Genomic DNA, 14,574 nt, shown 5'->3' with positions numbered 1-14,574 from the left:
TCCTTGTAAATAGGCCATTTTAAGAGAGAATTTGAGAATCACCTTTGCTTCCAGTCTTTAAAGTCTGAAATGAGAGGACTAAAAAAAATACTCAACGGAGAGGGTCAGATGATTCAGTAAATACAGTGTTTGTAACTGGATCATCACTGTAGCCCATCCTGCAGTGTAGCAGAAGTCCTTCCTTCCTTCCTTCCTTCCTTCCTTCCTTCCTTCCTTCTTTTCTTTGGAGAGGTCAAACCCAGGCTTCATATGTGCCAGGTAGGTGTTCTACCTGGGAGCCATATCCCCAGTGCAGAAATAAATATTTCCATGTGAACATGTTGAACAAAAGATGGTGGTCACATCTATTGTGTTCATTTTAAGCAATTGATATGTTCTTCAAAGTTGGGAAAAATCGGTATTTTTGTTTTGTAAATTATATTATTTAAACAATATTAAGGAAACTTTTGAAAAAGGATTTGTAAACTTTGCCTGTGATGAACTAGAGAGTACACATTTTGGATAAGCTACAGTCCTTATCACACCCATTCATCCCTGCAGTTGTAGCATGGGAACAGTCTTATACAATGTATGTAGTTGTGTTCCAATAAAACTTTATTTATGCAAATAGACGGTAAGCAGTTTTCAGCCCTTTGATCATCATTTGAAAACCCCTGATTTAGAGCATCTTTATCATGAGTTCTTTTGCAAACTTCAGAACTAGAAACAGAAGACAGAAAACACTCAATGTGAGAGAACTAGGTTCTCAGTTGAATGTTTGAGTTTTGAATTTTCTCATTTTGAAATATTTTTAAATAAAATACGACTATTTGCAATATCTTAGCTAGATACAAAGAAGGTTAAACAACCTGAATTGAACAGAAGCATCCAGATTTTTGGCAAGTGGTTAGGTTAAAAGTGGCAAATTCTATCAATTGTTGTTTCAGGCATCACTTGAATGCTAACTAAGATACACCAGAGGTTCTCTGCAACAAGCTTGCACAACTGGCCAAGCACGCCCTGGACTTTGTCCCCTTCTAAACCATCTGTTTTATGGAACACTATTAGAAATGTTGTATACATTGTACCAGCAATGACCTTTGGTCTGGTCTCATCTCTTTTGCCATATGCTGTATTTTGTCTCTATTTAAAATAGAGTAAACATTGGTTAATATTCATACAAGATGCTATTGATGTGAAATTAGTTAGAAATGTAGAAATGTCCAAGGGAGCACATCTGACAACTGTTTTCTGTTCACAGCGGCACATTTCAGTACACCCTGGAAGCCACCAAATCTCTCCGTCAGAAGCAGGGGGAGGGCCCCATGACCTACCTCAACAAAGGACAGTTCTATGCCATAACGCTCAGTGAGACCGGTGATAACAAATGCTTCCGACATCCCATCAGCAAAGTCAGGGTATGGACCACATTTCTCCAAATAGAGTACAGAGGGATCAGATGAATGGAACTGCTATCTCACAGCCTTGTGGGAACAGCTTGGGGAAAAAAAAATTCCAAAATAAATCATTCTAGAACAAATGTCAGAAAGTTGAAGCAAGAGAACTTATTGGCTAGTTTCTCATTTTAATCAATAACCAATGAGTCTTAGGGAAGGAACATGGTTGAACATGCTTTCTGACTGAGTCCAGGGACTTTTCCTTGCTTCATTACTGCCTAGATTGCTATATGTTTTCAATTGATCTTAATTGCTTTCAATTGATCTTTCAATTGATCTTCACTTTTCAAAGTAACTGTAAATCAGGATATGTTTATGAATGAGAAGGAGCTAATGCCTGATGTAAAGGAGAAAGAAATTAATTCTGAGTCCCTGGATCCTTTGCAACTTGGTTTAAAGGCTTTTTACTGCCCAGAGCTTACTCAGAATTGAAGGGATGAGGCCTGATCCCCACCAGGAACAATCTGGTGGAATTTTCTGGTTCATGAGCATTAGTCCTATTTGTGGGAAATGAAACTGGAGCCCTAACTCCCTGCTCTGGAAGCCTGCCAGTTTCTGGCATGCTCACAATTGCCAAGAAGGGTAATCCCTGGCAATCCCTCTCTACTGAAAAGGAAAATTATAGCCAAGCTCTGAAAAGAGGCTGAAGGACTTTCCAGGTCTGTCGTAAGCTCCTGGGAACGCTAGGAGTGGAACAGTGTGCCATGTTGAGAGCATGATACAGGCCAAGCTTATTTCCAGCACACGTGGAGCCAAGGTCCCACACAAGGGCTGAGCTGATTGTAGGCCAGGATGCTGTGTGCATCAGGAGAATTTGAATACTCCACCCATGTGGTCAAAACCATGGTGGAGGATGTACCATGACAACAGCCACAAGTCGTATAATAACGAGAGTTCTTGAGTATCTTCCATGCGTTGCACATCTAGTAACTCACTCAAACTAACAACAACCCTATGACAAAGACACTACATTATCATAGTGTTACAGATAAGGAAACTTGGACTTTCAGAAGCTGGTAACTGGCCAAAGTTACAGAAACCTAGGATGTATCCCAGGCCATCAGACTTCTGAGACCACCTCTCTGAATCACAATAGTATGCTGTGTTGAGCAACGTTGGTGGGTGAAAGGCAGAGAAATTTCATCCTGGTCCACTTCTGGATGGTTAACCTAGAGTTTACACCCTATCCCTCACATATGGGTGTCTGAGAAGAAGAAGACACTGGATACATTTGCTTTTCTTTTTAAAAGTCTTATAAATTCCAAGTAAGAATTTAATTATATACATCCTCTTAATGTCACCATCACCATCACCCTGAAAACTGGTGGATGATTAGTATTCTAAGGCACGACACCATAATGGAGTACAGGAACTTTTCCAAGAATTCCACTTTGTGGGAATCATGGAAGTATTTTAATATGAAAAAATATATTTCCTTTTGTTCTATTTTGGTTAAAATAAGAACCCCCTTCTTCTCTTAAGGACTTCTCTCTAAAATTCTGAATCAAGGCACTTAAAGCTTGATGATAACAGTTTCAAACTGATTTTTTTTTTCTTTATCCTGGAAGAAACAAATTTTGATGACTAGAATGCACCATTACTTATGCTAATTTAATCTTTTGCTTGGGAAAAAAATATTTTAAATGTTATTTTTATTTTGGACCAGAAATAAACATGAGGAAGCCACACAGTAAACTTCTAAGTAAACGTGAACACATCTGAGGAAGAACCAGGGGCTGGCTGAGCTCAGGGCTCACCACACAGTGAACGGCTTCCCCTGCGGTCACTAATCTATGCCTTTGAAGCTCTTGATGCTTGTGAGTTCAAATGATATGGACTCATAATTCTAAGCTAGTTTTTCTAACAAGCACCTGCTGTCTTGTATAAAACATGTTTACAGTCCACTAGGAATGAGCCGGATTTTGAGTTAACAGTCAGTCACCAGCATGAATTTGCTGTCTATTTTCATTTCTCAGGCTCCAGAGCTACAGTGCTGAACAGCAGCATTATTCCTGACCTTGTTGAGTTCAAAGTCAATGGGAAGACATTGCCCTTGGCTGAATAATTAAGTAAATGATTTCAAATCAACAGTAGTAGTAGTGTCAAACACTACACAGGGCAAGTTTTGTTTCTTTGTGGCTCTAGGGATCAAACCTTGTGTACCCACAAGGCAAGTGCTTTACCACTGAGCTACATCCCCAGCCCAAAGAAGTTCTTAAGGAAAGAGAGTCGATGAGATAGTCTTCTGAAATGTCAGAAAGTGTCTAAGAAGTGCTTTGGATATGGAGTGAGAGAAGTATTCCTGACACCACAGTTTAAGTGTTTTGTTTGTTTGTTTTAGTACCATCTCTATTTCATTCATTCTTGGTACTATCTTCATTTTATAAATGACAGGGAATTTATGTGTATTTAATTTAATGAGGCTGCTTGTAGCTTAGAACCAAAAGAGGTTTTGGATTTTTATTTCTTCAAGATAAAAATAGTTTCTCAAACTCATTTTTCAAGTACATCTTCATTATATTTAAATAGGTAACATTATTGCCCTTGGATTTTGTTTGTTTGTTTGTTTGTTTTTGTTTTGGGGGATGTTTTGTTTTGTTTTGTTTTGGTACTGGGGATTGAACCCAGGGTGCTTAACCACTGAGCACTGAGTCACATTCCCCAGCCCTGTTTAAAAATATTTTATTTAGAGACAGGTTCTCTCTGAGTTGCTTAGGGCCTGGCTAAGTTACTGAGGCTGGTTTTGAACTCGAGATCCTCCTGCCTCAGCCTCCCAAGCCTTTGGGACTCCAGGCATGTGCCACATGCCCAGTTGCCCTTGTATTTTTCAGCATGTGAAATACCTGTAGTTTAACTCTGTGCATCAATAGGGCTGCATCTTTCAGCATTCCCCTCATTTCCTTAGTATTTCTCTCCTTATCTGCCCTATTCCTGCCCAGACATTAAGTTAGGCCAGAGGTGAATGTTGCTTCTTTACAAATGTTACCAAATTCTGTTTCAGGAAACAAGATTTCAGAAGTGTGTTTATTTACAATATAAGAAAAAGTGTTTTGGCATTCTGGCTGATCTAATGATATAATCAAACTTGCTGTAGGATTCTTTTTTTCTCTTTGTGTGGTTCTCATTTCCTATTTTTTTTTTTTTTTTAAGTAGGCCCATTTTAAATCAAAACCATCAGTACAAGTGAACTCGTCTGAGCTTTTCTTGCTTAAGAAACGTACCTGTGCTAGAATGGGGGACCCTCTGAGGCAACAGGAGCACTGGGCAGAGCGTAATCTCCCCGTTCTCCCCCTCTGCAGAGCGTGGTGATGGTGGTCTTCAGCGAAGACAAGAACCGAGACGAACAGCTGAAGTACTGGAAGTACTGGCACTCGCGGCAGCACACAGCAAAGCAGAGGGTCCTGGACATCGGTACGTTGGTCCTGCCCTCCTTGAGGTCTTGATAAACTAAATGTTGTGATGCCAAGGGGCCCAGTACAGGGATCACATCGAGAACCCTGCAGCTTCTGTGCCATGCCTATGTGCCTCCCTGTGTTAGTACCCTTAGCACAGTCTGCCTTGGAAATTAAAGTAGGACTAAGCTAAGAGCCAAGCACTTTCCCTCCCATGAAGGTTAACCATGGCATTATAATAAAAACAGAACATCAGATTTGTAAGAACCACTTGGGTTTCTGAAACCTGTTCTCATGCCATCCTTGTTTGAGTCTAAGGCAATCAGCAGGTTAGATGAGGGCTCTAAGGCCCTTGGCAAAGTTGACATCACTGCACAGCAAGATGGAGGCTCTAGTGTTCTGTGCAGTGTTCCTCCCACACCTCACACACCTAGTGCAAGTAGTACTTGGTGGTCAGGTTAATGACCACTGAAGACACCTTCTCTGCCAAGGATAGAAGGAGTGTATGTGCCAAGTCCATTGTCTGGGGGGCTGTACACTCCTAAATGTGATGTCTGTTCTAGGGAGACCATAGCCCCCACAACAGTCCTCCACAGTCCATATAGAAAGGTAGAGCCCATGCCAAGAAGTTCAGTGGAGGGGATTCATTGCCAAGGTTGGAGAGGCTGAAGGCACAGTGAGGCAATCCAGCTATTACCTGTTGGGCGGGAGAATCAAAGGGAGGTGGTGGTGGGTGTTGGGGAGCCACCCAGCAGGAGCTGGGACCACAGAGGGAGCAGTTTTCCATTGGGAGGTGGAGCCACAGAGGAATCGCTGCCAGAGACACTCTCAGTGCCAAGAGGGACAGAAGAAATGCCCTGGCCTTCCTGTCTCCCAGGATCCTGCCAGTGATCCTCCTGAACCAGACTTAACCCATAGCCAGAGGGCCTGTGACCTTAAAAAGTGCAATTTTTAGAAATTGACTTCTGAGATACAGAGCCAAGGAGGGAAAGTCAAAGCATGGATTTCAAAGTCTTCAAAAATTATTGAACACACAGACAATCATGCAAGCATTTGTAAGTATTTTAACATTTTAGTTACATGCCGTTTCCATAAGAGAAAAAAATCTTTTCTCGTATTCTAGGCTTTATTGCCCCATTTTGTAGACCAAGAGGCTACGGTCCCATGAGTGTAGGCACAGCGAAGTTTTCCATTGTGCTGGGCATCAGAAGGCATTGCCGAGTGGCTAGAAGGATATTTGCTTCGATTTCTTGCACAATACAATGAAGGACTTTTCAGACCTTCCTCTCACTCTTGCTAGGACCTCTTGACCAATGGCCGAGGTTGGTTAGTGACTAGGTTAAGTTAAAACACTCAGCATAGAACATATTGAGACTAATTATTGGTTTGTCCTACAGATGATTTAAGCCCCTCCCACCTCTCATCAAATACACGCGCGTGCACACACGCACACACATCTGTGATAACTAGTCAAACATATTAATCTAATACACAAGGAAACTAAGGTCTAGAGAAGGCTCCCTGACCTACTGTCTCAAGTGACTTACCCCCAAGACTGGGATAGGGGTTTGGGGAACTTGCCTTAGCCTGCTTTGTAACTAGTCTGCATAGAGCAGAGGAACAATTTTATTTTATTTGAAAAGTTAGCCTTATAATTATTACCCAAGAAAATGAGAGGAGCAATTAAATGGAAAAAATGGGCTAGGTTCAAATAAGGCAAATAATAAAAAGCATTTTACTGGCATACCTGTTGATTCAACTTTGATATTGTAACAGGGTTTAGTTGTCTGAGTCCAGAATGTTTTCTTCAGCTCTGGTAGCCCTTCAAATCTTCTTTTCTCTCTCCTTTCTCACCTTCTGTCTACCTTCAAAACTTTTCTCCCTTATGTAATCCATGTACATGCGTGAGAACACACACAAGCCCATGGACAGACCACATGCTTTGTCTTTGAGATTTTTGACTTTTAATAAGGAACATCATGAGAAGTTGGGTTACTTGCTTCCCACCAGAGACCACGGTACAAAATCAATCCATTGAATTCGATTGGAGCAAATGTTTTCGGAGCACAATGTCTACCCCTAACCTCAACTTGACAGCTGCTCACAGGGTAAGAAAATGTGCAAAAATATTACGGATTTCCTTTAAAAAGTCAAGCCATGTATCCCTGTGCCCGAGAGGTGTAAACATGCTTCTAGTCTTATGGAGAACTGAGACTGTGAGGCTGTACACCGGGTACTGTGCACCACCATCCATGGGAACCGAGTGTGGGAGGAAGAGCAGCCCGAGGTGCCCTCCTCTCTACAGGAGTCTGGCAGAGCTATCAATGCCGGCTAGGTGTGCAGGAAGACCAGAGAGCACATGTGCCATACCTTTGCCAGTCTCGATTGACAGCCTTCTAAAGACCAAAAACAGAAAGGAAAGAGTTCAAAATTATTTAAGGAAACTCCTTTTTAAAACTTCCATGAGGCTAGAGGTTGAAGTCAGGGTTCAGAAATCACAGTTACCATATTTCCTCTAGCATCTGTCTGTGGTCAGCAAGTTCAACTGAGTCATCCAGGCAGTGACCTTGAAGCTGGAATTGAGAGTCCAGTTTGGGGTTCCTTTAGCTAAAGTTTATAACTGGTAGTCCTTGGGGTCTTGGTGTTAGAGGAATCTCAAACTCCAAATTATGCATGGCACATTTTGTGTGTATGGGCATGAGTGCTTTCCATCTAGCTTTGCAGGGTGCCCGGGATAACTGGCCCTCCCTCTGCACTCTGCCCTCCTCCTCCATTCCCCCGCTCCACCAGCAGCCAAGTCCAGTGCAGCTTCCACCTTCCATGGTGTCTTTCCCTTACCCCACATCCCTACTGCAACACACCCAGAGATGCGTGTGACTCCTGCACACTGTCATCCTGACACTGGAGAACATTCTCTCCTAATACACACTTACCTCCCTTGGACGGGGTGGTCATCTTGGAGGCCTCTCCTCATCTCCCACACCTAATCCTCTGGTGTGCTAGCCAGGCCCAGACTGCCAGACTCTGGGGGAGTCCTGTTTTTGGTTCCCTGCAAAAGAGAGCCGAGGGTTCTGAGGCTCAGGGCAGAGCAGGAGGCTTGCTCCAGGTTCCTGTGGCTTGAGTGGAGATTCCAGGGGCTGTCTCTGCACTCAGTCCCCCTCTGCCTGGGATGCCGTTCACACAGATACTTAGGTGGCCTCTTCCCTCATTTTTTTCAAGCCTTGTCACCAAGACCTTCCCTGTCACCTACACACCCTCATCACTCTCTATCTCCATTATCTTTAACTTCAGGGCACTTATCACCACCTGACGTGTTCTTTATTTATGTTCATATTTCTTAGAGTTTTGCTTCCTACTAAGTTGTAAGCTCCATGAGTGCAGAGCTTGTCTGTTTGTTCCTTGCTCCAGCCTCAGTGCTTAGCACATCCTGCAGCGTACCAGTGTTGGTAAATATTCCATGAGTGGGTGAGATGGACGAACATGTGCGTGAAACTCTGATTATGTTGGCAGAGGGTCGGCCTGAAGGGATGGCCACACCTTTAACAGCTACTGTGTGATCATTGCCACCTGTGTTCCAGGCTCTAGAAACATCACCCATTAGCATTTTCTCCTTTATCCTCAAAATCACCACTGTGTAGTTTAAAAGCTGAGATGGTAGCCGGGCACAGTGATGCAGGCCTGAATTCCCAGTGGCTCGGGAGGCTGAGGCAGGAGGATCTCAAGGTCAAAGACAGCTCAGCAAGAGCGAGGCACTAAGCAACTCAGTGAGACTCTGTCTCTAAATAAAATACAAAATAGGGCTCAGTGGTCGAGTGCCCCTAAGTTCAATCCCTGGTACCCACCCCGCCAAAGAAAAACTGAAATGGTGATGGGTAAGAATTTTACCCAAGGTTCCACACTTGATAAGTGGTAGGATGGAAACCCAAGAATGCCAGAGTTTGTCCCCTCTCTCCATATATCACCTTTGTATCTGAGCCTCTAGCTAGTTCCTGAGGGCGCAGGTTACATGCAGAGGGACTGAAGACGTTCATTAATTGACCTCACATGGAAGTCTTGCCTTTTACCCTTACCTTCCGACACTGGGGACATTTTACAGTCTGGGAGGTGAGACTGTTAGCTGCTGCTAGTTCTACAATTTCCAAAAAGCCTGTTCAGATATGTGGTTCTTAAAGTATTTGGGGGCGGGGAAAGAAACATGAGTAATTAGCTCTGACTTGATAGAAGTAAAACAAACAAACCCAGGTCCAAGTAGATTCTGCTGCTTTTCAAAACACACAAGCAAAGTTCTCCTCGGCTCACAGGTTCTTTCTTGTAAGCTTCTTGAATAACAGCAATTATTCAGGGTCATAAATAAGTTCATTCTCTGCAGCCCAAGGGATATTCCTGTGTCAATTATACCTCCTATGTGGAAAAGCCACTTAATTCTATTTGTAGTTTGTCTCTAAGTTTAACAGCCACATTATATTGAGATATGGAGTTAATGATGATCCCATGTTTATTGACACCAGTTTGAGAAAATGCATACATTCATTCTGCAAGCATTTATTGAGCACCTTCTGTGTGCCAGACCTTTTCTTAGGCACTGGTGAGTAAAATAGGATTAGTGCAGGAACTTTCTCTCAAGCTGCCGGCATCTAGAGGCAAAAAGATGAACAGCTAAAATGTCAAATGATAAGAGGTAGCACAGAGGAGTTCTTCCCAGAGGAGATGTTTCTGAAAGGATATCAAAGGCATCTGAGGTCTAAAAGGTAGAGGGACAGTGGTGCTACAAGTCAAGGAAATAGCACATGCCAGGTAAAATGATCAAGAAAAAAAAATCAAAATGATATTGGAAAATTGTTTCATCAAGTCTAATAAAACTGATGGCAAAGATTGGCGGGACATGAACTACCATGCACACTAGTGAGAATTCATTGAACTATGCAGAATAGGGGGAAGGAAGGAAGTCCCATATAAATGAGATTGGGGAAAGGCTTACTAAATTTAAGGGGAATCTTGGAGACCTTAGGGTGACAAGAATGTGAAGCCTAGATGGAACTTGTTGGTCTCCAGCTCTGAAAGGACCCCTGTGTCAAGCTCTCCCCATGCAGCACAGGCTGAAGCCTTTGGACCTAGTGCTGGCTAGCTGTGCCCAGGAGGGAGTCCCACTGGCCACACATCTGGATGGCCACTGGTGTTAGAAGGTCATTGCTGCTTACATCCTGGCAGCAAACCTGAGCTGCAGGTAGAACATAGGGGTCATGCTGGTTCAGCTTCTCTGCAAACACCCCCACATCTTTGCAGAGGAGCATCACTGAGCCAGATGCTGAGGGTAACTAAGCTCAGATTTTATTGTCCTATGTTGCTTTAGCACTGACGTGGAGTCACAAAGCCTTTTTTGTGGCTTTGTAGGTACACACAGGAGCATGTGTGCACTTATCCTCTATATTGAAGTTTAACATGCATTCCTTGTTTATAGCTAATCCATGTTTTTTCTATTATTGAACAAAGTGGATTTTGAGATTCAGGGATACATAAAGAGGGATGATAGAAATTGCACCTACATATTGCCATTTATGTAAATGACTGTGTTTTAGTCAGCTTTTTTGCTGCTGTGACTAAAAACCTTGATCAGAACAATTGTAAAGAAGAAAAGGTTTATTTAGGGCTCACAGTTTCAGAGGTCTTACTCCTTAGAGGGACATCTTCATTCCATGGGGCTCGAGGTGAGACAGAATATCATGGTGGAAGAGTATGGTGGAAGGAAGAAACTCACATGTCGATCAGGAAGCAGAGAGAAGTCTCCACTTGCCAGATACAAATATATACCCCAAAGTCACACACCCAATTCCCACTTCCTCCAACCACACCCTACCACATCAGTCATGACTCAGTTAATCCCTATCAGGGGATTAATTCGCTGATTGGGTTAAGACTCTCACAACCCAATCTTTTCTCCTCTGAACTTTCTTGCATGGTCTGACACGTGAGCTTTTGGGGAACGCCTCACATCCAAACCATAACAGGCTGCATTACATATATGCACCTGTCTTCCCAGAACTCCTGTAAGAACAGATGGTGGAAAATATGAGAGGTAATAGGCAATAGAATACTGTGATGAAATTTCTTTTTTTTTTTTTTTTTTTTTTTTATTTTTTATTGTGAACAAATGGGATACATGTTCTTTCACTGTTTGTACATAGAGTAAAGGCATACCATTTGTGTAATCATACGTTTACATAGGGTGATGTTGGTTGATTCATTCTGTTATTTTTTTCCCCTTCCCCCCACCCCTCCCATCCCTCTTTTCCCTCTATACAGTCCTTCCTTCCCCCATTCTTGCCCCCCTCCCTAACCCTCACTCTAACCCTAAAACTAACCCCTCCCACACCCCATTATGTATCATCATCCACTTATCAGCGAGATCATTCTTCCTTTGGTTTTTTGAGATTGGCTTATCTCACTTAGCATGATATTCTCCAATTTTGTCCATTTGCTTGCAAATGCCATAATTTTATCATTCTTTATGGCTGAGTAATATTCCATTGTATATATATGCCACAGTTTCTTTATCCATTCATCAACTGAAGGGCATCTAGGTTGGTTCCACAATCTGGCTATGGTGAATTGAGCAGCAATGAACATTGATGTGGCTGTATCTCTGTAGTATGCTGATTTTAAGTCCTTTGGGTATAGGCCAAGGAGTGGGATAGCTGGGTCAAATGGTAGTTCCATTCCAAGTTTTTTAAGGAATCTCCATACTGCCTTCCAGAGTGGTTGCACTAATTTGCAACCCCACCAGCAATGTATGAGTGTACCTTTTTCCCCACATCCTCGCCAACACCTGTTGTTGCTTGTGTTCTTGATTGTGATGAAATTTCTACTTAATGAGTTGCAGTACTGGATTTTGGAGGCTTCGGATAATCTTTGAGGATGTATGGTGGAATTGTAATGGGATGATCCTGTATTTTAGAGAGGGGATTTTGGGCCAGCTGGGGAAGGGTCTGCATTGGATTAGAGACTGGTAACAGGGAGGCCAGTAACAGCCAGGTGAAGAACCAATATGCAAAGGCATGAATTGTGAAGGAGGAAGTACGAAGTTACTGGCTGTGGGGATAAAGCAGAAGGGTCATGAAAGAAAAACACAGCATTGCTGATTGGGTGGGTGTGGCATCCCAAGGGAAGGAGCTGGGGAAGCAGGATGGCCAGGTGCTGAGGGTGTGGAGGTGGGCCAGGTCCTGAGTTCAGCAGGGGCCTCTTGATTTTGAGGCACCCTCCATACCTGGAGCAAGATGGCAGCCCTAGACTCATTTGCTTGGTGGACTTGCCCATTTTGGCCCAGTGTACGAGCCATCTAAAACTATTTAAAATGAATTGCCCATCAAAATAAGAGGGGGACTAGATATCGAGTCTATTCAGTGAATCATTCCAACACCACTTTCTGGGGTTGGACATTTTTCAATTTGTTACCTTTCAAGTAGGGAAGGCAAATTAGGAGGGGTTCAACAACTCATACTAACTTCATAGAATGAAAACCAGAAGCTACAACAGTTAATTTGTTAACATTCACATGTCAATTCCTGAACAGAATTCAGAATTCCCTCAGTACTTTATGATGCAGACGTTCCAAAATAATACACATCACAGTTGGTGCAATTTCAGAATTACCTGATTGCCCATTGTGATGTAATAAGACTGATTCCACCAATACATCATTATTTTTCACTTATAGCTCATGTTACCAATATTGATCAAAGTTTGTAGCTAATCGTGAAACCAGTGGTACATCCTTTGTTCATTCTCTGACTTATAATTTTGGTTCATGGTAATCTTTCCTGTATCAGGATGTATTAGTTATTTGGTTACATTAATCCTTTAATTTTCCATGGTACTTAGCTGACAATTACACTTCATTTTCAGTTATTAGCATGTCATTATAGGATTATTGTCTGTACCCTAATACAAATGTATTTATTAAGAGCTATTTTAATATTGTGTGTGGTTGATAGCAGTTTTATATTAAAGTAATATTTTCCCTGAAAACTTAAGTTCCAATGACATCAACCATTTCTCCAGGTTTACTTCTCCACGTTTTTCCTTGAGTATCCCAGAAAGCCTTTGGAAAGATTCTCAAACCAGAGCTTAGATGTCCTCTGTGGGACTTGGACCTCTTTCTATTCTGGAGTCATGCTCCACTCTCTAGGAATTGTGATTCAAATTAAGCAGCACTGTTTTCCTGAGGTTTCTAGAGGCAGCTGGCTTTCTGAGTGGCCTTGGTTCCCTCCTGCAGTTTTTATAGGCAGTTATGGGCTGGGCTCCTCTGAACACTGTGCAGAAAAGTAGGAGGTGGGAGATTTGGGGTTGTGTGTGGGAAGAGGCCACTATGTTCTTTTTGGAGGTCAGGTGTCCAGATGGTCAGGAAGTAGGTGACTAGAAAGAGTCCTCAGTAGTTCACCACTCTCTCTCATCGGTTTTCTACCCTCCCATTTAGCTTAGCTCTCAGGGGGCCTGCTCTAGTCCCAGACTTCCACACACTTGCTATCTCCCTGCAGATGGAAAATGTGGGTCTTCTTTCCTTTAAAAATAACTCAATGACTGGACACAGTGGTGCATGCCTGTAATCCTAGCAACTCTGGAGGCTGAATGAGACAGGAGGATCAAGAGTTCAAAACCAGCCTCAGCAACTTAGTCTGGCCCTAAGCAACTCAGTGAGACCCTGTCTCTAAATAAAATATAAAAAAGGGCTGGGAATGTGGTTCAATGGTTAAGTGCTCCTAGGTTCAATCCCCGGAATAAAAAATAAAAAATAAAAATAACTCAAGCAAATGGAATTTTATTTTCTGATGTTTTTCTAGGCTATTTCCATACTTCTTAATAGATAGGATAGATATTTGATAAAAAAGCAAGACAACAAGAGTCCTCAACTTCAAAAACTAACTCTGAGACCTAGTGAGAATTCAGGCTGTGAGCCAGAGAGCAAAGCGGTGTCCCTTCTTCCCCCATAGGACCAGACAGGTGGGCACCAGGGTCTCCGGGCTTCACCAGCTCTCACTGTTACCACATTCACGTGCAACGTGAGACGTGCTCTGTGTCATAGGGAGGTGCCCAAGCCACAGTTACTGAAGATTCCTTTTCATCTTCAACTTTGGTTAGAAAACTTTTACGTGATAAAAGCATGGTAGGGGATGAACGTCAAGCATTTTAAAGCATTGTAAAATGCATGTACTCTTTAAAGTTAACATTTGTTCTTCAGGCAGAATAATGAAAAAATTCAATAATAATTGAGCCATTTATCACAGGCATGTCTCAGTATGAATCTCAGAAATGGATTCTGTTGAGGCCAACACCTCTGGAGACAATCATTTCCCCCTCGGAGTGAGTGACTAGGGTGGCCCTAGGGTTCCCCCTATTTCCCTTCATAGAAAGGTCAAGGTCAGGGCTGGAGCTTATAAACCACCCAGAGTTTTGGAATCACACTCCAGTTCCTAGTCCCCAGACTCCCTCTCAAGTTATTGCGGGGTCCTCCTCTTTTCTACACTACTATCTCACTCCTAACTTATCATTCATATCTATCTAGTGTGATCATTTACTAAAATTTCTTAATGTCATATCGATAGGAGTCTTTTCACCCTTTGCTACTTTTTCCTAGTAACTTCTGACCCCTCTGTTCTCCTCCAGGGCTCTCAGGCCTAGAACAGCCCTCTCTTCCCTCCTCCGTCTGGAAGACCTCTCCTACCTTAAGACCTCGCTCCCTTGTCCCCTCCTGG

General features: G+C 42.7%; 1 protein-coding gene across 5 annotated transcripts in view; it reads left to right on the top strand.

Moving 5' to 3' along the window:
* Grhl2 (grainyhead like transcription factor 2) overlaps positions 1-14,574 on the top strand; it is a 147,677-nt gene that overhangs the window by 61,714 nt on the left and 71,389 nt on the right. For all 5 annotated transcript variants that reach the window (XM_047544898.1, XM_047544889.1, XM_047544907.1 and 2 more), the window contains exons 6-7: positions 1,241-1,397; positions 4,736-4,847. In XM_047544898.1, coding sequence (XP_047400854.1) covers positions 1,241-1,397; positions 4,736-4,847 — 269 coding nt within the window. The remainder of the gene's footprint in view (positions 1-1,240; positions 1,398-4,735; positions 4,848-14,574) is intronic.

Source organism: Sciurus carolinensis, chromosome 1 (assembly GCF_902686445.1).
Source record: "Sciurus carolinensis chromosome 1, mSciCar1.2, whole genome shotgun sequence".
Classification (NCBI taxonomy): Eukaryota; Metazoa; Chordata; class Mammalia; order Rodentia; family Sciuridae; genus Sciurus; species Sciurus carolinensis.
The sequence above is the reverse complement of the archived record's forward strand: the minus strand, read 5'-3'. Positions and strand labels throughout refer to the sequence as shown.